Source organism: Taudactylus pleione, unplaced genomic scaffold, assembly GCF_031769625.1.
Source record: "Taudactylus pleione unplaced genomic scaffold, aTauple2 ptg000007l, whole genome shotgun sequence".
In the NCBI taxonomy this organism is placed as follows: Eukaryota; Metazoa; Chordata; class Amphibia; order Anura; family Myobatrachidae; genus Taudactylus; species Taudactylus pleione.
The window spans coordinates 19,809,201-19,832,354 of record NW_028284410.1 but is presented as its reverse complement, the minus strand read 5'-3'; the positions used below and the strand labels follow the sequence as shown (position 1 = coordinate 19,832,354).

Below are 23,154 nucleotides of genomic sequence, written 5' to 3'. Positions count from 1 at the left end.
GTGACTGCGGGTGTATCTGCATCATGCTAAACGCTACGTTACAGTGTTACAGCCGCTGACACTGTAACTTGGCATTTTGCATGCAGATGCACCCAGAAATGCGCACAGAATATAAGCATGCCGCATATCATTTTAATCACCAAAAGCTGCTTGTGCATCCTAGTCGCATCACAGTGCAAATAAAACACATTTGAAGGTAAAAAGTTGCACGAAAATATACTCTCTGCTACCAAGTCACACAGGTCTCATGTGGTGTGTAACGTCTCTTGTAGTGCACGGAGGATAGATGTATACTACACATCTGTAGCTTTCTCACACACTGCAGAACATTTATCTTGCAGTGTCAGTTATGCTGGGCATACACTATGCAATTATCTGTCAGATATCTGTCCAATCTGGCTGGTTGGAATGAAAATCTGGTAATGTATGGGAGCAAATAACATTAGAAATTTGCTCCCAAACACTAGAAAGCGGACCAGATATTCTTTCCCACAAGACAGATATCTGACATAATTGTAGAGTGTATGCCCAGCATTACATATATGCACAATCTGAACATTGGGCCTGACTCAGACTTATTTGCAAACTAGCTGGTTTGTGTACAGGTCCAATGGTGGGTGGACTGCGCATGTGCAGGAACCATACTGCATGTACAACAAAACGTTCAGAACAGTGGTTACAAAATCAAAATGACAAATGTCTAGCATCAAATTCCTATGACTTGGTAATTATATTACAGTATATATAATAAAGTTGTATGATTTGAAATGGGTCATGTTGGAGTTGAATATAACCCATAAATGCATCTTAAAAAGGCGAGAATTAATGAAAAAAAATATTTCACAGTATAGAGGAATGCGTGGTCATGATATACGGGGGCATTGGGACTGTGACACAGCTGTTGGTATGCTTAGTACTTCAGAAGTATGGGCCAACCCAATCATCTTACCCATCCCCTCAAAACACCTTCTCGGCTGAATGCACCTGCTTCTGGTACATGTGTTATTGAAGAACCATCAGGGCACTTGGCAGTTGTGCTGCTGTCTCCTACTTGTTCCTGCAGCTTTGACTACCTGCTGCTGCTGCTGCTATTTTAACCTCTAATGCTGCTTGTTTAAATCCTGGAGAACTGGGGCCCTGTTTGGATAGTTATAGGTATTTTTCACCCCTACTCCCAAAAATTAAAATCAACAGCACACACATTTATTAGGCCTCATTCCTTGTAATTCATCACCCCCCCCAACTATACCTCTGCTATTACTTGCATCCCTTCATTATTTCACATAATCACCCCTCCACTCTTGTTTTTTATTATATTCAAATGAGCATACCTCCCAGCATTTGTGAGTTTAAGGTCGGACCCAAAAAGGGGCATTGCCTTGAGCCTTGCCCCCGTTTTCATCACTCTGACGGAGTGCCCATTTCTCCCAGGTATGCTGGACTGCGCCCAAGCTCTCATCGCACTGAGTAGATGCAGCATCTATTCATCAGCTGAATGTTCCCCCAGCCTCTTCCCCTCCCCCCCCTCCCTCGTGGGATACTACGGCCCACAGGTGGGACACAGGGCAGTGCCCGGAAAGCGGGACTGTCAGCCAAAAAGCAGGATGAATGGGGTATGCAATGAGTGGTAGAGGGTGAGCAACAGCAGGAATGAGTAATAGAAGCATAAGTGATACGGGAACCTTTGTGCAACAAAAACACAACTCCCATCCATCCCAATTTTGAAATGACAGTCCCACTTTTAATGCACTTTCCCATATGCTGGTCGCAGTTTCCCGTGTTCCCGTGGTGGGGGGTAGATTGGGAGACCAGCTGCTCTGCAAGTGGTGAACAGATGAATTGATACCTAATTTAAACCTCTATGCAATCCTACCTATACCTTCTAAATCCTGCCTATACCTTCTAAAATTGTCCCAATTTAGCGTAATGAGTCGCACAGGAAATAAATGCCTTCAGACTTTGAATATGGTTCCAAAGCACAAAAAGTTATTATTCAGTATAAAAACAGATGGTTACACGCTGTGATCTAAAGACAATTAGCGCAAATAAATCATACAGACCCAAGGTACAGTTGTTACATACGCACACGCTCTGGGCCCAGATACAGGCATCAGCATTAGAAACCTCCGTCAACAGCATCAGCAAGAAGACTCCAGACTGGGGTCAGAGAGCACACATATATAATCTTTCAGGGATAGGCAATACAATAGACAAGTTTGGCATGATTCCATTGGTTCTTCTTAAAGGTGTTTCTGTTACAGGATAGTTTATAGGACAATTTCAAATGGACACAAACAGCCTCCAACCACCGTTTGTGTCCTTTTTCCAGCTGCATGCTAATCTAAGCTGCTAACATTACAAGTACATTTTAATGTTTTAACTCTCTATAGTCCATAGTTTACAGATGCAGGTTCCGATCTTCTCACCAATGGTACCAGAAATCTGTGGAGACATAGTGGATCAGTACAACATCAGACACGGTCTGCTTACCATGTACTAAACCTTAGATAACAAATAACCTTTATTATACAACACTAATAATTACTGAATAAACCTTGAATATTACACTTTAATACTAGGGAACCTTTTATGTAAGTGTGAAGTGTGTAAGTATTCGGGAATTGGGAAAAGATGCTAGTTAGCGTTGTGCGACTATATGTGTTGTGGAGTACATTATGGTGCGTGTTTTAAAGGGATAATTATTTTATATGTTTTAGTGACTGTATTTACATGGTGAGGACTTAACTTCTTTCTATTGCGTAGGAATCAAACGATGCTAAATAATAGCATCGCCGTATGTACTTATAATGGCGCGTTTCACTAAAATGGCGCTGGGCAGCCAGTCGCAAAATGGCGTCTCATTGCCATTCGCAAAATAGCGTCGCGCAGATCTAATTTTAAACCGATCTTGCTATCATACTCTGATTTTAAAATTAATTTTAGGCTTACATTATGACATATCATTTAATGTTATATTATGGGATGGCACAAGTTGGTTCTTAATCCTTCAATAATGTGTCTCTATGTGGGAACATAAAACTACCCCTATATGCACACCGCGGATCTTGGGAGATCATGGGAAAGATGTGGGGATGCACCAATCCTATAAAGGAAGTCTTGAGGGGGAATAGGGACTTACATTATTCAACAATAACATTTTAATAACACATTTTATGCATGTCTAAATATTATACATTATACGATGGTACCTTCTAGTTCAGGGTTGTAATGCAGTCCTACATTTACCTTAGTATTCATATTGTTACCATTGACCACCATCATAATTTCATTCTTCCGGTTTACCTTATATTTACATTTTCCACATTTCAACACAGTATGAACACACCTGACACATAGGCCAATTACTATGATGACAACCAGTATGAAGATCAAGAGTTTACCTATGCTCGCAATCATTTCCTGGACCCATTCTCCCAGACCGGAGAACCATCTCTCTGGGTTCAACCATGAAACCCATTCCTCTACCTTCTCCTCTACTTCAGCCACTGAAGCATTATGGTTCTTTCGAAATTCCCATTTTAGCTGCAGAATTTCATCCATCTTCCGGTCTATCACCTCCTTGGGGTCGCTGGTATCATTTGTGATGTAAGTACATAACACTTTACTCCAAATTGGGTGGCCAAAGTTTCGCAATACCCTCCAATGACAGCTGTTAAATTTAACACTAGTCTGTGTTGCACCAATTCTTTCTTGTACGCTTGCAACTCCCTACCTGTATACCTGAATGTGTCATCATACATCTCGGTGATATATCCAAGATTTTGCTAAATTAATAGATAATATCTAAAATTTAGTGTACCCCGAGCGATCCTGGTGGGATCCAGTGCTACCAAAACTTGAAAGCCAGTTGTCTCACTAATTAACTGTGTGGCTTTATGCACATCACCAGGTATCATATTTCTTTTGCCTCTGTATTCATACTGTGTGTGAAGATATGGTGATGGTGTGTTTTTATGAATACCAAGCATTTCATCATGTGTGAGGGCCATAATCTCTGGGACTACTCTTCCCAGGTAACACAAACCTTCGGAACTCAGAGAGAGCCACTTATACGCTTTCCTTCCACATATAAAATATACATCATCGGGAAGAACATAAGGAATAGTATGCATCATGATCATTAGACACATTTCCCTCACAAATAATCCTATCTCAGGTTCTCCCATCTGGCAAATATATGTTTCTGGTTGTACAACCTTAGCACAGTACCTTTCTGGTATTCTACCAACCATTTCTTTGGTGGAACTCAGTGTATATTTATACCAGAAGTGTCTTCCACCTGACCTAATTTTGCGTAACAGTTCATAATTCATAGGCTCACGGTCAGCTCTTTGTGAGAAGGTCATCATCTGATTATTTCCGGTCACCTCCCAACTTCCTGGGTCATTGGAGGTGATGTTTAAACATAAGTGATTTATCTACTTGGTACTGGTGGAGTTTAAAATGGGGTGGTTTGGTATTAAGAAATTTTCCATCTAGTGTCTTCCCTTTTTGCAATTCTAGAATTTCAGAGATATTTAACGGGAAGGGCACTAATCCTACATTATGTTGTCCTTGGGGCATGTGAGAGCACACCCAACAGTCGGTTTGGTTCAAAATTTTGCCCACCATGGTGTGATAATCCTCTAAAGGATACCCACCCCAATACTGATTATAGTTGGATTGACAACGTTGGATGCATCTCTCATCAATTACGGACCCACAGAACTCACACATACAATAATCCTCAGACGATAGACCATCACACTGTCCCCGAGTGACCAATTTTAGCACTGTAATTGCTATTTTGGATAAACACTCCCCTGATTGGCATAGCACTCCTCCTTTCGACTCCACTCCATCCATACTGCCATCAGCTCCCATTTCCTCTATCGGTCCCCTATCACAGAAACCAGAAATCCCTGAACAAACCAGGATGATGGAAACTCTGGAAGAGAATATAAAAATGAACACAGCAGACCAGTCCATTGCCTCAGCAAGGACCTGCAAATTTTTTTAGTTCAGATATCTCACTCCAACCTTTTAATCCTCCTGGAACAAGCTCGCAATCGACAGGTCCACGTTATCTGCCTCGTCTCCGCCTTGTTTCTCCACCGGTTGGTTGACCTTTTTGCAGTGAGTGGAATGGACCAAGGTATCTCTCTCGGCCACCTTCAAAGATGTGGTACTCGTCAGCAACACTTGATATGGACACTCCCAACGATCAGTCAAACAACCTGAATGCAAGAAATTCCTGATCATAACATATTCTCCAGGTTCAACATCATGACAGTTTGTTTCAGGCATATCATGGGACAACTATTTCAGTTTCTGCTGTTGCTGTTTTAGCTATGTACTCATTGATATAAGATACCTTACAGATTCCTCGTTGTTACCTTTCAAATCTTCCTGCTTACTTATAATCAAATGAGGTTGTCTACCAAACAGTATTTCAATGGGGACAGATTTAGAGGGGGTCTAGGAGTGGTCCTTATGCTATGTAGAACCAACGGTAATGCTTCTGGCCATCCTAGTCCAGTCTCTGCCATGATTTTACTTTGTTTTTAATAGTTCCGTTCATCCTCTCCACCTTGGCACTGGCTTGCAGTCGGTAGGGTGAGTGAAGTCGACTATTAATGCCCATCATCTTACACATATTTTGAAAAATATAACCTGTGAAATGAGTACCCCTGTCATTCTCGATAATTTTAGGGATACCATATCTGCACACAAACTCCTGAACAATTTTCTTGGCAGTAAACGCAGCAGTATTAGTGGCAGCTGGGTAAGCCTCAACCCAATTGGAAAACACATCAGTGCACACTAATACATACTTGAGATTCCTGGAGGGTGGTAATTGGATGAAATTAATTTGTATTACCTGGAAAGGTCCGTCAGTCGGGGGAATGTGAGATGGTTCGGTAGGGATCGTTTTCCCAATGTTTTGCCTCAAGCAGGTCAGACAGGACTTTGCTCTCTTTTCCACTTGAGAAGAAAAACCCGGTGCGCACCAGTATGCTCTCACCAATTTACACATACCTTGCTTTTCCAGATGAGTCAGACCGTGCGCTGCCTCAGCCAGGCTTGGGTAATATGCCTTGGGAGCTACTGGCTTAACTTGTCTGTCTCTCCAGAGTCCAGAGGACTCTTCCCACATCCCTTGGACCTCCAGACTGACTTTTCCTGGATAGAACACAAATTTTGCATCTCAATTAATTTCAGCATATCAATTGTTTGGAAAAAGTCATGATTGTTCAGTTGATGCATTAATTTTTAACCTTGCTGCCCATTTTGCAGCTTCGTCTGCCCTGTTGTTGCCCAGTGACACCAGATCATCTTCACATGTATGGGCTTTACACTTAATTACTGCCACTGCCTTTGGCAATTGGATTGCTATTCGTAGTCCTTTTATATGTTTGGAATGTGCAATTGGTGTGCCTGCTGCTGTCATAAATTTTCTCAGATGCCATAAGGCACCAAAGTCGTGTACTACCCCGAAGGCATAGCCTAGAGTCAGTGTAGATATTAGCAGATTTACCTTTCGCTAATTCACACGCTCTCTTTAGTGCCACCAGTTCCGCCACTTGGGCCGAGTGTGGTGGTCCTAAAGGTTCGGCTTCTATGATGTCTTCGTCATTTACAACAGCATAACCTGTACATAACTCTCCAGTGTCAGTTTGTCTATGACAACTCCCATCCATGTAAAATGTCACCTTTTGTCACAAAGTGTATCCCGTATGTCAGGTCTTGCAGTACAGGTCTGATTCAGATATTCAATACAATCATGTGCATCAATATACCTGCAGAACTCACCTGCTGCCAGCGGCTCACCTCTCTCCACCCTTTGTGCATCATGTTGCACATATGGTAAATACATAGCTGGGTTTAACGTACTGCACCTTTTGATGTTGATGTTTGCAGGTGCTATTAAGGCTAGTTCCCATGTTGTGAACCTAGCTATCGAGACATGTCTGGTTTGGGCTGAGTTTAGCAAAGCAGATACAGCATGGGGGGTATAGACAATCATATCATGGCCTAGTACCACATCCTCACTCTTACTGACCAATAGAGCAGTTGCTGCTACACTTGTTAAATACGTTGGGAGTGATCTTACCACAGTGTCCTATTGTGCACTGTAGTATGCTACGGGCCTACTGGCATGACCATGTTTTTGTGTGAGGACACCTGCTGCGCAACCATCGGCTTCCGTACAATACAAATCAAAAGGTTTTTCATAATCAGGTATTCCCAATGCAGGTGCTCTTGTCAGACTATCCTTAAGTTTAAGGAAAGCCTGCTCTGATTCCTCTGTGTGTATGACACGATTGGGCTTTGAGGAAGAGACTAAGTCCTGTAATGGCAAGGCCAAAATAGAAAAACCTGGGATCCACATTCTGCAGTATCCACACATTCCCAAGAAGGTACGAATTTGCTGTTGGTTCTGTGGCAGTGTCATGTTCTGTATGGCCTGGATTCTGTCGTTTGTGAGATGTTGTAACCCCTGAGTTATGGTGCATACACATGGTCAGATTTTTCCTTCAGATCTGAACGATAACGATTTAAAAATCGTTCAGTCGTTCATATCTGAAGGAAAATCTGACATGTCTGAACGATGTACGATGTGCGTTCCCGTTTGTCAGATAACGATATCTGACATCTGATGTGTTTGCAGTCAGACTTGGACGATTCCATTCATTTTAAATGCAGTCAAAAATCGTTCAAATCATTCAAAACTTTGGTCAAATCGTTCAATCGTTCATCTGACAAATCTGACCGTGTTTATGCTCCATTTGGCAGTGTCCCAAATATTTAACCCTGGACTGGCATGACTGTAGTTTGTCCATAGCAACCTCGTGTCCTGTTTGCGAGAGATGAAGCAACAAAAGTTTAGTATCATTTAAACATGACATAAATGAATTAGAACATAACAATAAATCGTCCACATATTGTATTAGAACAGATACATTGGCAGCTTGAAAAGATTGTAAACAGTCGTGTAAGGCCTGGGAGAAGATACTGGGGCTGTCTATGAAACCCTGGGGCAATCGTGTCCATGTGTATTGTACACCCCTGTATGTAAAGGCGAACAGGTACTGACAGTCAGGATGAAGAGGCACAGAGAAGAAAGCAGAACAGAGGTCAATGACAGTGAAATGGGTTGCATTTGGTGGGATCTGCATGAGAATGACAACTGGATTTGGCACTACGGGAAATTGGCTCTCTACCACCTTATTAACCCCTCTAAGGTCTTGTACCAGCCTATAACCCCTCCCACCACTCTTATTCACAGGAAAGATGGGACTGTTGGCTACATTAGCTGTACGAACTAAAATTCCCTGCTGTAACAATCGCTCAATTATGGGATAAACCCCTAATTCTACCTCCTGTTTTAATGGGTATTGGGGAATTTTTGGAGCTTGCCTGCCGCTTTTTAGATTTACCATTACGGGACTTACGTTTGCCATTAATCCAGTGTCCTGGCCATCCTTGGTCCAAAGTGAATCTGGAATTTGGGATAACATTTGATCTACGTGAGATGGATTTTCACTTAAACCAGTAGAGTGATACATTATCCTTTGGGGAGTGTCCAATATATCCCTCACCTCATGCGCAACTCTCTCTGGGATATCTAAAAATACACCATCAGTAGTACAATATGACACATCCCATTTTACATAACAAATCCCTTCCCAGTAGGTTAGTAGGAGCCACTGCTGCCAGGAGGAAAGAATGCCTGGTATGCAATGGCCCGATAGTGACCTCTGTGGAATTTGTTAAAGGATAATGTTGCACTTTACCCGTTACACCCATTGCTGGTACTGTCTCGCTGGTTACCTGTAAATTAACGGGAAATTTTATCACTGACCTAGTCGCCCCTGTGTCTACAAGAAAAGGATATTTAGTACCAGCTACATCAACCATCATTGCCGGTTCTTCCCTAGTACTTCCCGTTAACCTGACTATCTGTAGACTACAGGTATGACCTGACCCCTAGCGTTGACTTCCACTCTCCAATACAGAATTTACGGCCACAATTGGAGCTGGTGACTGTTGTGGGTTTCCTGTACTCTGTGCATATCCTGTATGGGGATATCCAGGTACTCCCTGGTTAGGGGGTCCTACCTTCTTCACCCTACAGTTCCTACTCACATGTCCCACTTGGTTGCAATTAAAGCACTTTCGTGAGTGGGGTGGATGAAAGGATTGCTGTGTGGGTTGAGCAGAAGGAAAAGGTGGTGTGTGTGGATAAGGATATTGAGGGAAATATGGTGGTTGTGGATAGTATGGGTTTTGTGGCTGTGTGTGATAAGTGGGATAGGGCTGTGTTTGCGGTGGTGCAGGATTGGTGAGGACGTGTAGCTGTGCAGGTGCAGGTGTGTCTTCTGGCTGTGATGTTACAATCATTCCTTCTAGAGCTTGAATACTAACAGCCATTAGTTTCTCGCTCTGGGTCTCTCTCTTTTTAGAGATGTTCTTATCATGTTCAATAGCGGATTCTATGAGGGTGTCTACAGTGACTCCCCTCCAGCCAGGTTGTGAGGTCTGAACTCGGGTCTTTAGGTTGTCGTGGTGGAGCATCTAACATGTGTACAGCATGGGAAATGGCAGACATAACAATAGGCTAATCATCCGCATCATAAACATTTTCCTTATGATTTCTCAAGAGAGGGTACAAATTACTTATTACATTTTTATGGGTTTTTTCAACAACTGTACCTGCACCCCCATCCGCATAGGGCGGCGGTGGTGCGCGTGAACCACTGGCAATACCTTCCACAATGCTACCTTGCTGCATGTGCACACTATCTCGCGGCGCACACGCACCGCAGTTTAGCGCTGTGGGTGTACTCTCCGGTAACGTGCTCGAGACACTAGTTTGCGTCGCATGCACACCTTTAAGCCACGCATCTCCCTTATTTTGCCATAATTTTAAACATATATTTTACCTTTTTTCACTCGAGAACGCACCATACAGATGCTATCTCAGACATTGTTCAATACATCCTTATCAAAGCTACCAATTCTGGGGAATGGTCTAACACTCTTCATCATCATCTTAAACCATACATCACCGTACCTAATTGCATAAGCACCGTACTTAGTATGCATAACATGGTGTGCTGACCCAAGCGGCGCTTCCAACAGCAGCACATCATCTAACATCTCTACCGTTTGCTTGGCTCCCATCTGGGAGAACCCTACGTTTTTCAATAAAGATTTAAACTGGTGAAAGACACTCAAGACACTTTCACTTACCTGTGGACGTCTTGGAAACAGGGCATATCCACAAACCCTATGGAAGAAAATCTAGATGCTTCCACACACATATGGAAGAAGCTGCCTCCACCCTCTCTTCAGTTCACAATCACAGTTTAGCCAAAACTATGCGGTTCAATTACAATACTCAAATAACCGTAACTGATCACTGAATACTGTAATCACACTGAGAGCCGAACCCTAACAAAAATAACAACCCATACACCTGCTATGTGTATATAAACGGTTAGCTACTACCGAGTCACTAGGCCATCTCCTGCGCCTAGCACTTAAGGGTCCTACGATACCCTTAAACTTTTAGGAACCGTGTTACACCCTAAACCAACAAATGCTCACTGTTACACACTTTTTTCCTGCGCAGAAAAAGAATACACGTTCACCCAGCTATTGGCAACACTGATAATGCATTCTCAACGTCTTTGTTTAAAACACGTGGCAGCAATACAAGAAATACGTATACGCTATTGTGCGACTAGTCGCATGCACAATAATGTGACTACTACCCAACACGTATAATGACTTTTTCGCTATAGTGCGACTTCCCTTTTTTTAACACACAAAACAAAAAAAGCTAACGATGAAGGAAAACAAACTTTCTCCTCCCTCGTCCCTGGATTCTCAATCAGCGCTCTTAAAGCCACAATAACAGGTAGCGGACTCTCAGCAACAACAATGGTAACAGATTTCGAAGGCACAATGCGTTCTCCTGTTAGGCGCCTCCACCCTTTTGCTGAGAGATCGCTACCAAGTGTTACCAAGTGACCGGTAGTGTGATTAACACTGCGACCACCCAACTATTGATACCTAATTTAAACCTCTATGCAATCCTACCTATACCTTCTAAATCCTGCCTATACCTTCTAAAATTGTCGCAATTTAGCGCACAGTAAATAAATGCCTTCAGACTTTGAATGTGGTTCCAAAGCACAAAAAGTTATTATTCAGTATAAAAACAGATGGTTACACGCTGTGATCTAAAGACAATTTCAAATGGACACAAATAGCCTCCTACCGCCCTTTGTGTCCTTTTTCCCGCTGCATGCTAATCTAAGCTGCTAACATTACAGAGTACATTTTTAATGTTTTAACTCTCTATAGTCCATAGTTTGCAGACACAGGTTCCGATCTTCTCACCGATGGTAGCGGAAATCTGTGGAGACACAGTGGATCAGTACAACACCAGACACGGTCTGCTTACCATGTACTAAACCTTAGATAACAAATAACCTTTATTACACAAAATTAATAATTACTGAATAAACCTTGAATATTACACTTTAATACTAGGGAACCTTTTATGTAAGTGTGCAGTGTGTAAGTATTGGGGAATTGGGAAAAGACGCTAGTTAGCATTGTGCGACTCTATGTTTTGTGGAGTACATTATGGTGCATGTTTTAAAGGGATAATTACTTTATGTTTTAGTGACTGTCTGTATTTACATGGTGAGGACTTTTAACTTCTTTCTATTGCGTGAGAATCGCACAACGCTAAGTAATAGCATCGCTGTATGTACTTATAATGGCGATTTTCACTAAAATGGCATTGGGCGGCCAGTCGCAATATGGCGTCTCATTGCCATTTGCAAAATGGCGTTGCGCAGATCTAATTTTAAACCGATCCTGTCTCAGCCAATTATCCGGCTTCGACAGTTACCATACACATACGTGTGGCATCTATTCTCTAGAGAGAGACTGGGGGCATGGGCAGCAGCTCCCAGAGTGCTGGGCATGCCCCCAGTGTGTAAAAATGGGCGACATGGTTCACAAGCACGGCATTTCTCATGAGGCCAGTCTCCTTGCCGCAAGACCACACTACGACTGGCACTGGGAGGTATGTGAACAACCAGATTCAAACAGAAACAAACTTCCTAGTTTCCCCAGAGAATCTGCATATATCACTATATAAACTCTACACACCGCCTCTAATGTAATTATGCCTGACCTGTCACTTTTTGCCTCTCAAGGTTTAAGGGAGCGTAAGTCTAAGCGATTCTAAAAACAAAGTGTGGAAGCATTTTGGTGTGCATGCATAGTATGGAAATGTGTATATTTATTATGCTTCCCAAAAAAGGCCCAAAGACTTTTAAAACTTTACACTGTACTAATGTGGTGACCATACTCAGGAATATATCATTTGCACAGAAGCAGAAAGTGGCATTAAACCACATACATTATTTAACTGTTTAAGTTGAATTGCACCTATTACAAAACGTCTAGTGTTACTGTTATCCTTCTAGAACTCTTAGTTCCAAGAAATGTGTTTTGACTTTTGTCTGTTTCCTTTATCTTGATGCAGCTGGCTGTGTTTATATACTATGCTGTTTGGATGCCTCAGAAACAATGGATCACTCTGGATACTGGTGTTTGGGATAGCCCCTTTATTTACCGGCCAGATAAGCGAGAGCAAGCATGGCGATTTATATCTTATATGTTGGTTCACGCTGGGTGAGTATGAACGTTTGAAGGTCTTGGTGTAAATTTATTAAGCGGCAGGCTTCAGGGGCAAATTTATTGTGACAAGAAATCACATATACAGGATGAAAGTCCAACACTCTTTATTACCAGCACAAACAGGTTACAGCTTTATACACCAGTCTTGCAGTTTAGGTTATTAAGCAGTTCTTCAAACAGCATATGTTACAGCAGTACAGGTTCACATCAGCTCACAGTTGCACAGGAACCTGTCAGTATATCAACATAGCAGCTCCAGATCATATCACAGGAACAGTGGTCCTGACATCCCACACCTTCCTTCTGGATGCTAGTCACCGTCCGAAGCCCCATTCTGTGCTCTGAACACATTCTTAAAGGCTGATTAAAGGTGCAGTTTAATTATTTAGATGACAACTGATTGAGGCAACACCTGAACTGGAGCCTTCCGTCCTACTGCTTTTGCTCTGCGAAACCGGAGATATCTGAACATTCCACATCTACTTCATGTGGAACTATGCTGACCCTGCCACATATACATACACACACACATATATATATATATATATATATATATATATATATATATAGTGTGTGCGAAGAAATCTGGCACTTGTCCACGCCGTGACTGTTAGGTACCCGGGTGCCTTCAGATAAAGGCAGACATGGAAGGAAAGAAATACTGCGGCACTCCAGGATTTAGGAGATTCAACTCCGATTATATTTCAATCATGCATAGCAAATAGCCAATGTTTCGAGGTCACAGAGCCCCTTGACATACTGAGTGCAGCAGTATTTATGTGTATGTGTATATATATATATATTATATATAAATAAAATATATATATAAATAAAATATAAATGTTTGGAGAGCACCTGTTAATGTTTAATTTTTTCAATTTAATTGCATCAATTTAATTGCATTAAAAGCAGAATTTTAAAAAGTTAAAGGGGTAATAAGAGTAAAATCTGTACCTTACAAGGGTGATGTTAATTTTGTATTATGTAAAAATGTTTTATAAATTTTGCTTTTAATGCAATTAAATTGGTTTTAAAAATATTTTATTAAAATTAGAAAAATTGTTTTGGGTGTATTCTGTATTTAATTTAGTATTGATGTTAAAATTACATACTAATCATATATTCAGACACATGATATCATGCAGTTGATTATATAAATAGTTGTATTAATTTACAACCATTTATAACCATTGCATATTGGTAAATTGAATATTGACTGGCGCTCTCCAAAAAACAAAAACTGCCATTGACATTGATAGGTCCCCACTAGCAAGGGACCTTTTTTGGAGAATAGCTGCCCACAACCAATATAAGGGTATAAAGAAGGAACAATTAAAATAAGGTTTTATTTTAGTGCAGTCTAGTTACCCTTGTAATTTCATATAATATATAGTCAGGTGCATAAATATTAGGACATTGACATAATTTTCATATTTTGACCTCTATTCACCACCACAATGGCTTTGAAATGAAACAAACAAGATGTGCTTTAACTGCAGACTTTCAGATTTAATTTAAAACGGTGTAGGAATTACAACGTTTCTATATGTGCCTCCCACTTTTTAAGGGGCCAAAAGTAATGGGACTATCAACTCAAAAGCTATTTCATGGACAGGTGTGGGCTATTCCCTCGTTATTTCATTATCAATTAAGCAGGTAAAAGGTCTGGAGTTGATTCTAGGTGTGACATTTGCATTTGGAATCAGTTGCTGTTGACTCTCAATATGAGATCCAAAGAGCTGTCACTATCAGTGAAGCAAGCCATCATTAGGCTGAAAAATCAAAACAAACCCATCAGAGAGATAGCAAAAACATTAGCTGTGGCCAAATCAACTGTTTGGAACATTCTTAAATAGAAGGAACGCATCGGAGAGCACAGCAACAGCAAAAGACCCGGAAGACCACGGAAAACAACTGTGGTGGAGGACAGAAGAATTATTTCCCTGGTGAAGAAAAACCCCTTCGCAACTGTTGGCCAAATCAAGAACACTCTCCAGGAGGTAGGTATATATGTGTCAAAGTCAACAATCAAGAGGAGACTTCACAAGAGTGAATATAGAGGGTTCACCACAAGATGTAAACCATTGGTGAGTCACAAAAACAGGAAGACCAGATTAGAGTTTGCCAAACAACATCTAAAAAAAGCCATTACAATTCTGGAACAACGTCCTATGGACAGATGAGACAGAGATCAACTTGTACCAGAGTGATGGGAAGAGAAGAGTATAGAGAAGGAAAGGAACTGCTCATGATCCAAAACATACCACCTCATCAGTGAAGCATGGTGGTGGTAGTGTCATGGCGTGGGAATGTATGGCTGCCAATGGAACTGGTTCCCTTGTATTTATTGATGAAGTGACTGCTGACAAAAGCAGAATGAATTCTGAAGTGTTTCGGGCAATATTATATGCTCATATTCAGTCAAATGCTTCAGAACTCATTGGACGGCGCTTCACAGTGCAGATGGACAATGACCTGAAGCATACTGCAAAAGCATAAACCTGAAAGTAACAAAACTGTAGCTACTGCGCAAGGTGGATAATGATACTTTGTCTATACAAAAAATGAAATGAATCGCATTTGTGCTCTCTGTAGAAATGGATGGGAGACTGGATGAATAAAATCTCTATTTAATATCCAATGAATACACATATATAAACAAACAAGATCACAAGCCAATATGTAATAATTCCTCTAAATGACACTGTATAATGAAATGCCAATAACTGTTCAAGTGGCAGGTCTGATAAGAATGGTGTCAACTAGATAGAAATCACAATTGTGAACACATGAATTACATAAAATAATGCTGATAAAAAGGTGCTGGTGTCCCAGCTACAATGTATAAAATATATTAAGAAATATAATATGAATTTAGCTAGATCTCTATGTAACCAACAATAATTACTTAAAGCGTGGCCACGCTAAACATGTACAAACAGTCCCATGGAGATAATCATAGTCATATCAAGAAATCAAATGGGTATGGGTGAAACTCCATACCCATTTGATTTCATTTGTTCAGGAGACCTAGGATATTATACAGCCCAAAAGCTTTTCCATCCAGCAATCATTTTGGGACCCATTTTTACCTAGGACGCAGTTACAACCATTGGGAATTGGCTACAGAAGCTGAGGTACAACCTGCTGATTACCCAGCCTGAAACCGGAGCCGCCGCACTATCATCTACAGTCGGGTCAGGAGTCACTGGAGGACATATCGCCCAGCAAGCCCTCCCAGTTCTACACATAGCGGTATTTGCCATTTGTGTCTGCATTATTATTTGGAGGATTAGAAGAGCATTTTTACCAGTGCACTTGATTTATATCATCAGCGGATATCACCGCATCCCGTGAGTTTCACCCCATACCCATTTGATTTCTTGATATGACTATGATTATCACCATGGGACTGTATGTACATCTTTAGCGTGGCCATGCTTTAAGTAATTATTGTTGGTTACATAGAGATCTAGCTAAATTCATATTATATTTCTTAATATATTTTATACATTGTAGCTGGGACGCCAGCACCTTTATATCAGCATTATTTTATGTAATTCATGTGTTCACAATTGTGATTTCTATCTAGTTGACACCATTCTTATCAGACCTGCCACTTGAACAGTTATTGGCATTTCATTATACAGTGTCATTTAGAGGAATTATTACATATTGGCTTGTGATCTTGTTTGTTTATATATGTGTATTCATTGGATATTAAATAGAGATTTTATTCATCCAGTCTCCCATCCATTTCTACAGAGAGCACAAATGCGATTCATTTCATTTTTTGTATAGACATAAAGTATCATTATCCACCTTGCGCAGTAGCTACACAGTTTTGTTACTTTCAGGTTTCTACAAATTTTTTGGGTCCCAACTAGATCAAAGATTGCTACTAGCTAGCAGGAGGACGATTAATATTATTATTTTTGATATCTACTTTGGAGCGCCGGGTACTGTAGTTTATTAACTACATATATACATACTGCAAAAGCAACCAAAGAGTTTTTTAAGGCTAAAAAGTGGAATGTTATGCTATGGCCAAGTCAATCCCCTGACCTGAATCCGATTGAGCATGCATTTCACTTGATGAAGACAAAACTGAAGGGAAAATGCCCCAAGAACAAGCAGGAACTGAAGACATTTGCAGTAGACGCCTGGCAGAGCATCACCAGGGATGAAACCCAGCATCTGGTGATGTCTATGCGTTCCAGACTTCAGGCTGTAATTGCCTGCAAAGGTTTTGCAACAAAGTATTAAAAAGTGAAAGTTAGATTTAGGATTGTTTAGTTTGTCCCATTACTTTTGGCCCCTTAAAAAGTGGGAGGCACATATAGAAACCATTGTAATTCCTACACCGTTCACCTGATTTGGATGTAATTACCCTCAAATTAAATCTGAACATCTGCAGTTAAAGCACATTTTGTTTGTTTCATTACAAAGCCATTGTGGTGGTGAATAGAGGCCAAAATATGAAAATTCTGTCAATGTCCCAATATTTATGCACATGACTGTATATATATATATGCTCCTTCCTCCCCCCTTCACTTAGCTCTGACCCCTATAGTGTGTGGCTAGTAACTGTGGACTGAACCCTCCTCTGGGACCAGCCCTACACCATTCTCCCCTCCCACGTCATATGTTCTTCACCTTCCATATGTACTTTGACCTTTCTCTCTCCCCCTTGGACCAGGTGCCCCCCCTCACTTGCGACACCCCCTTCATGGCACTACCAAACCTCTCCTCACAGCATCCTCCTTTCGTGGTATCCGCAACCCATACCTCCCAACATTACCCTCTCCAGGAGGGACACAATGCTCTGGCCCTGGACTTCCCTGGTAAGTGGTGGGGCTGCAGTGCAGTTCAAAATTCAAATTGGGGAGCCACACCAACTGCCATTTCAACCGCTGCCAAACATCACTGGCTGGGACTCACTGGCAGTTGGTGTGACTCCCCTATTTGAAGTTTGGACTGTACTGCAGCCCCACCTCTGGAGCCGCCACCAATCATAAATTACATGGACCAGAGCATTGTGTCCCTCCTGGAGAGGGTCATGTTGGGAGGTATGCCAACCCCTCCTCACAGCAGCACCCCCTTCATGGCACTACCAAACCTCTCCTCACAGCATCCCCCTTTCGTGGTATCTCCAACCCCTCCTCACAGCAGCACCCTCTTCACGGCACACCTCCACCTCTTCTCGTTTCCCACCGGGTTCAGCTGGAAATTAGTCTCCATGCACAGCTCAGCCAGAGTGGAAGCTGAGTGGATCCTCTCTCTTCGATTTCTTCATGAAGGTAAGTCACTCACATGTTACAGTTATGTTTTAGGGGCATATTTATTATACGATTTTGTGGGAAATCCTCCCAAAAGCTAAAATTTTGGGGGGGATACCCACAAAATTTAAGTATACCCTGAATGCATTGCACAATTTACCGGGAGAGGGATCCTCTGAATTGCTCCCCAGTAACAGCCACTTGTGCATACGCTGTCTAATCCAGGGCCGGATTTACCGCTACCCATCCTAGATGGCCGCCTTGGGCCTGGCGTGTCCCAAGGGGCCCGTGGCTGGGCTCCCCTGAAATCCGGCCCTGGAGAAGTACTTACTGGCTGCGCTGTTTCTTTTGACCGCACCATAAGGGGAGAGGACACCGGCGGACACAGGGCAGCATTCTGTAAGCATTGCAGCAGCACGGGGGAGGAGGCAGGGGCGGCATCAATCATTAGGCAAGTTAGAGCACCGTTCAGTCACGTGTCTAACCTCCCTCCCTGCACTATCAGGAGGCACTGCTCCGTAAGGTGATGTGACGTCATCACGTCACATCGCAATTTACACTGACGGAGGCAGAGGAAGAACCGCTTGAGGAGCCATGGAGGTCAGAGGCGCTAATACAAACGCCCCTGGCAGGTAATTTTGGCGTGGAGTTGAGAAAGGTGCTGTGGGGGGATGGGAAAGGGTCAAGTTTGGGTGGAGGTGTCTCTGCTAAAGTGGTTTGTGGTGGCTGTGAGGGCAGAGGAGTCTGTGTTAGTAGTGGGATCTGTGGGGAGGGTGGTCTGTGCTGAGAGGGTAGTGGGGTCTATGCTGAGAGGGTAGGGGGGGTCTGTGTTGAGAGGGTAAGGGGGTCTGTGCTGAGAGGGTAAGGGGGGGTTTGTGCTGAGAGGGTAAGGGGGTCTGTGCTGAGAATGGGTCTGTGTTGTGAGGGGAGAAGGGTTCTGTGAGGGATGAGAGATCTGTGCTGCGTGGGGTCTGTGCTGTGAGGAGAGAGGAGTTTTGTGCTCTTAGGGGGAGAGGGTCTGTTCTTAAAGGGGAGAGTTGTCTGTGCTGTGAGGGGAGAGTGGTGCTGAGAAGGGGGAGGGGTTCTGTGATGTGAGACAGGCAGTAAGTGGTGCTGTGAGAGGGCAGTATATGGTGCTGTAGTAAAATATGGTAATGCTAGATGCACTTCGCAGACAGGACCCTGACGTCATAAACTACTGTCCAACGTCATTCATTTCCTACCATCCATGTGGGATTAGAGGGGGAATACAACCTTGTGGCGAGTGTAGCGAGCCACCAAGGCCGAAGCTTGGCGAGCGGACAAGTTTGTTCTTTAGGTGGCCTTTATGGGCAGGAAACTGCACTTCCACCCTCACTCACGTCACTTCCAGGTCCCCAGCACGAAGGGGAAATAAGCTCTACCATAGTAAGATGGGCAGTAACTGGGTCAGTGTGTGTGCTATGGGAGCAATGAATGAGCAGGGATGGATGTCAGTGTGCTGAGTGAATGATTGCTGTGAGAGGGCAGTGGGTCAGTGTGATATGGAATGGGCTGGCAGTGAGAGCTAATAGAGGGGGAAATCAGCGGGGCCAAACTTGGAAAAGCTTAGCAATAGCTAGCGAAGATCAAGTGTATTGTAAATACATAGGGGTATATTTACTAAAGTGAGAGTTTTAGAAGTGGATATGTTGCCCATAGCAACCGTTCAGATTCTAGCTATTATCTTTTAGAAGGTGCTAGTTAAATGTTACGTAGAATCTGATTGGTTGCTATGGGCAATATCTCCACTTCTAAAAACTCTCTCTTTAGTAAATATACGCCATAGCCGACGTTTCAAGACCGCGATGGACCTTTCCTTCAGGATGCTGTACAGCGGCATGAATTAGGAATGAAAATATAGTGCTATGGATTGTTTGAGGGAGGGGGGCCCCAGAGGTCTAAATCAGTCTCTGCTAATGACCGCACATGTGCAGTAGGTCCGCAGCATAAAGTAAAGAGATTGCTGATGAATAACTTTATTTTACACATTGCAGGGTCGCTATCGGTGTGCTTGTCCCTGGATGTGAGTTTTAATACATCTGGGTTGAAATTAATTTGTTAAACCCAATAAATAATACATGGGCACCTTATTGTTGTAATCTTATACTAATACACTTATCTGCATTTTATGTATGGGGAGCTTTGTCCAATACTATAGTGTCCATACAGTATTTATATAATATATTGTGACAACCTTGGTAGAGGGGTCAGTGGTGTAGTGTCTAGGTGCTTAAAAAAGGGTCTACGGGTCCACACAACTTTCAGATTCAATAAATAAACTGTCAGCATACAGTAGTGAATGAAAAACAAAACCAGCCTAGCCCTCACGCAGGGCACTACCTCACTACTTTAACTATAATGGGCAGCTAGTCTGCAATCATAACACAGTCTCAGTCTTGCCTGCAGGTATGGACACTGCCGCCTGGCTTGGCTGCCACGCAAAGTCTCTCTTTAGTTCCACCCTGTCCTATGCAGGTATGAACACTGGCCTCTTAGCCTGCAGCTTGGCTGCAACAGGTTCACAAACAGCATTAGAGTTTTATGGTCCTCCCTGCCTTCTGCAGGTCTGGACACTGGCCTCCAGGCACACTGAGCTCTTTAGCTGCCACAGTCCTACTTAGAATGTCTCCTCTGGCTGCCTGACTGGTCTGCCTCATCAGCCCCACCTGGGCTCTGTACACAAGGTAACCCTTATGTGTGTTCACACCTCCTTTTTCTTTTATGTGTGGACCGATCACTACAGTCCGACACATAATTCCGTGGCTCACTATCATCACAAATACATATTTATGAGCCAAATTCAAATTATATCTTCCACCCCCTATCTAAAAACATTGTTTTTTACGTGGTACACGTATCAAAATGTATTCCGCAGTCTTACACAAAATACCACAAAAGCTGGCTATTTGTTTCAGAAGTGCTTTTCCCCAAGTTATTATATTGTTATCACATGCCTTTCCTCCGACATTGTAAATGGTAAAACCAATATTAAAAGTAGCCTCAAATATATCCTTCGCTTGGCTGTACAGAGCACAAGAGAATGTACATGTAATGTTACCTATAGTATTATTCTACTCCTCCTTAGAGGCTTTTGAAAACTTAGGCAATTGTGTCTGCTACACCTTTACCTTCTCTCTGACGTATTTTGGGTCCCTTCTGGTGACATACCCAATAACATCATATCCACCCTCAATGGTATCACACGGATTGGGTATGAGTCGGGATCCCAGCGGTCAGAATCCCGACGTAGGGATCCCAACAGGGTTAACATACTGACACTTGTTGGACGGTATGCTAACACTCTCCTTCTCCCTACCCTAACCCTCCCTTTTTGGTGCCTAACCTCCCTCCCTACTGCCTAAACCTAACCTCCTCGCACACCCTAAACCTAACCCTCCCCCTTAGTGCCTAACCCTAACCCTCGATACTTACCAGCGGTCGGGATTCCGGTGCTGGTATATTGAGCATTGGCATACCGCAACCCCACACTGTGTAGCAACAATCCCCCCCGACTGCGGAGACTGAGTGGTGTGTAAGGAGACATTTTTAGCCCCCCGATGCCTAAATCACAGAAGACACGCCAAGACCGGAGCCGTGCGGCATCCCATGCTAAGGTGGTTGCTGCAGCTGTATCAAACGCCTAGTCTCCAACGCTGCATCCTGTGGGGCATCTGTGGCTTCTACAAAAAATAATCCCCACACCCCAACGCTGACTAGCCCGGTCAGTTATACATTACATCTTTTACGTTGGGTACACACTACATGATGAGTGTACCCAGTGATGGCTTAATGCAACGGCATGATACATTGCGCTATCCGTACACACAGCACGATGCAGTGGACAATGGCGCGATGTGTAGTTCCAGAGTGCAGTTAGGAGCATGCAGTTGTGACGATGTGATGAACGACCCTTGGTAACGTGCAATCGGGTGTACAAACAATGCGATTCGTATCGGAACGATATATTGTGCAATGGATTGCGTAGTGTGTACCCAGCTTTACATATGCAGTTGTTGTGCAAGCCATACAAGAAACATTGAGTCCTCCACTTAAAGAGCGGGCACAAGAACAGGCTGTAGATTTGCAGCAAGCAGTAACAGATATTAAAGAGCAGATAGAGCAGTTGATAAGTGTCTCTGTTGGAATAGAGGTGTGGGGAAACTTTCAGTTCATAGCAGAATTAAAATCACTGACTTCTAAACTACAACAGTCTGACCAGCAAATATTGGCTAAATTAGACAATCTTGAGAACAGATCTTGGCGTAATAATATGAGAATTGTGGTCTTGCCTGAAACGCATAAGGTCCTGTGTTGTATCACTTTTAGAGAAACACACTACCTGAGATTCTTCAGATACAAGATGTATGCAGCGACATTGTTATTGAAAAAGCTCACAGGACTGGGCCTATTAGAGCACAACTAAATCTAAACCTAGAGCTATTTTGTTCTGCTGTCTTAATTATTTACATAAAAGAGGCAATATGGACAGCCCCACACCAGTAAAGAAATTTATCCTGAAACAATTTTAAGTTTAAAATTTTTCAAGATTACTCTCCTAAGCTTACAGGGGCTAGGAAAGCATTCACCCCCATCTGTCCTGGTTTGTTTCAATTAGACCACAAATTTACACAATTGTATCCAGCGTGTATTTGGGGGAGAAACTTTTAAAGATTTTAGATAAGCTTTCGATGCTGAAAAATGCATGGAGAAATTGAAGCAAGTTGTGGTAGCTATTTCAGTTTATATGATTCAGCCCCCTGGAAATTGATTTTAAGACTGTTAATCACTTATTCTCCTAACCTTACAAGAGTCAGGAAAAGGTAATTTAAGGGTCCTATACTGGCTTTACATGCTGCGGAATAATGGAGAAACTGGCCTGAATTGCAGAGGCTATTAGAGCTTGTATGATTGAGCTATATATTTTTCTTTTTTCTTGGTCTTCCCCTTTTGACATTAGCCATAGTTTTTTGTTTTTCTTTATCTCACTGATTATATATTGGGACTTTGATACGCACTTATACTTTAGTAACTATATAAATTGGATATTTTGAAATGTTAGTCATGAAAATAGAAGGTACAGCGATAAGCTAAGAATATTGTAGCTTTGGACATTGAGAAAGATATG

At 42.4% G+C, this 23,154-nt stretch overlaps 1 protein-coding gene across 3 annotated transcripts in view; it reads left to right on the top strand.

The window, feature by feature from the left end:
* Positions 1–23,154, top strand: part of RHBDL2 (rhomboid like 2) — a 77,891-nt gene that overhangs the window by 30,234 nt on the left and 24,503 nt on the right. For all 3 annotated transcript variants that reach the window (XM_088460567.1, XM_088460566.1, XM_088460565.1), the window contains one exon: positions 12,575–12,723. In XM_088460567.1, the coding sequence (XP_088316693.1) occupies positions 12,575–12,723 (149 nt within the window). The remainder of the gene's footprint in view (positions 1–12,574; positions 12,724–23,154) is intronic.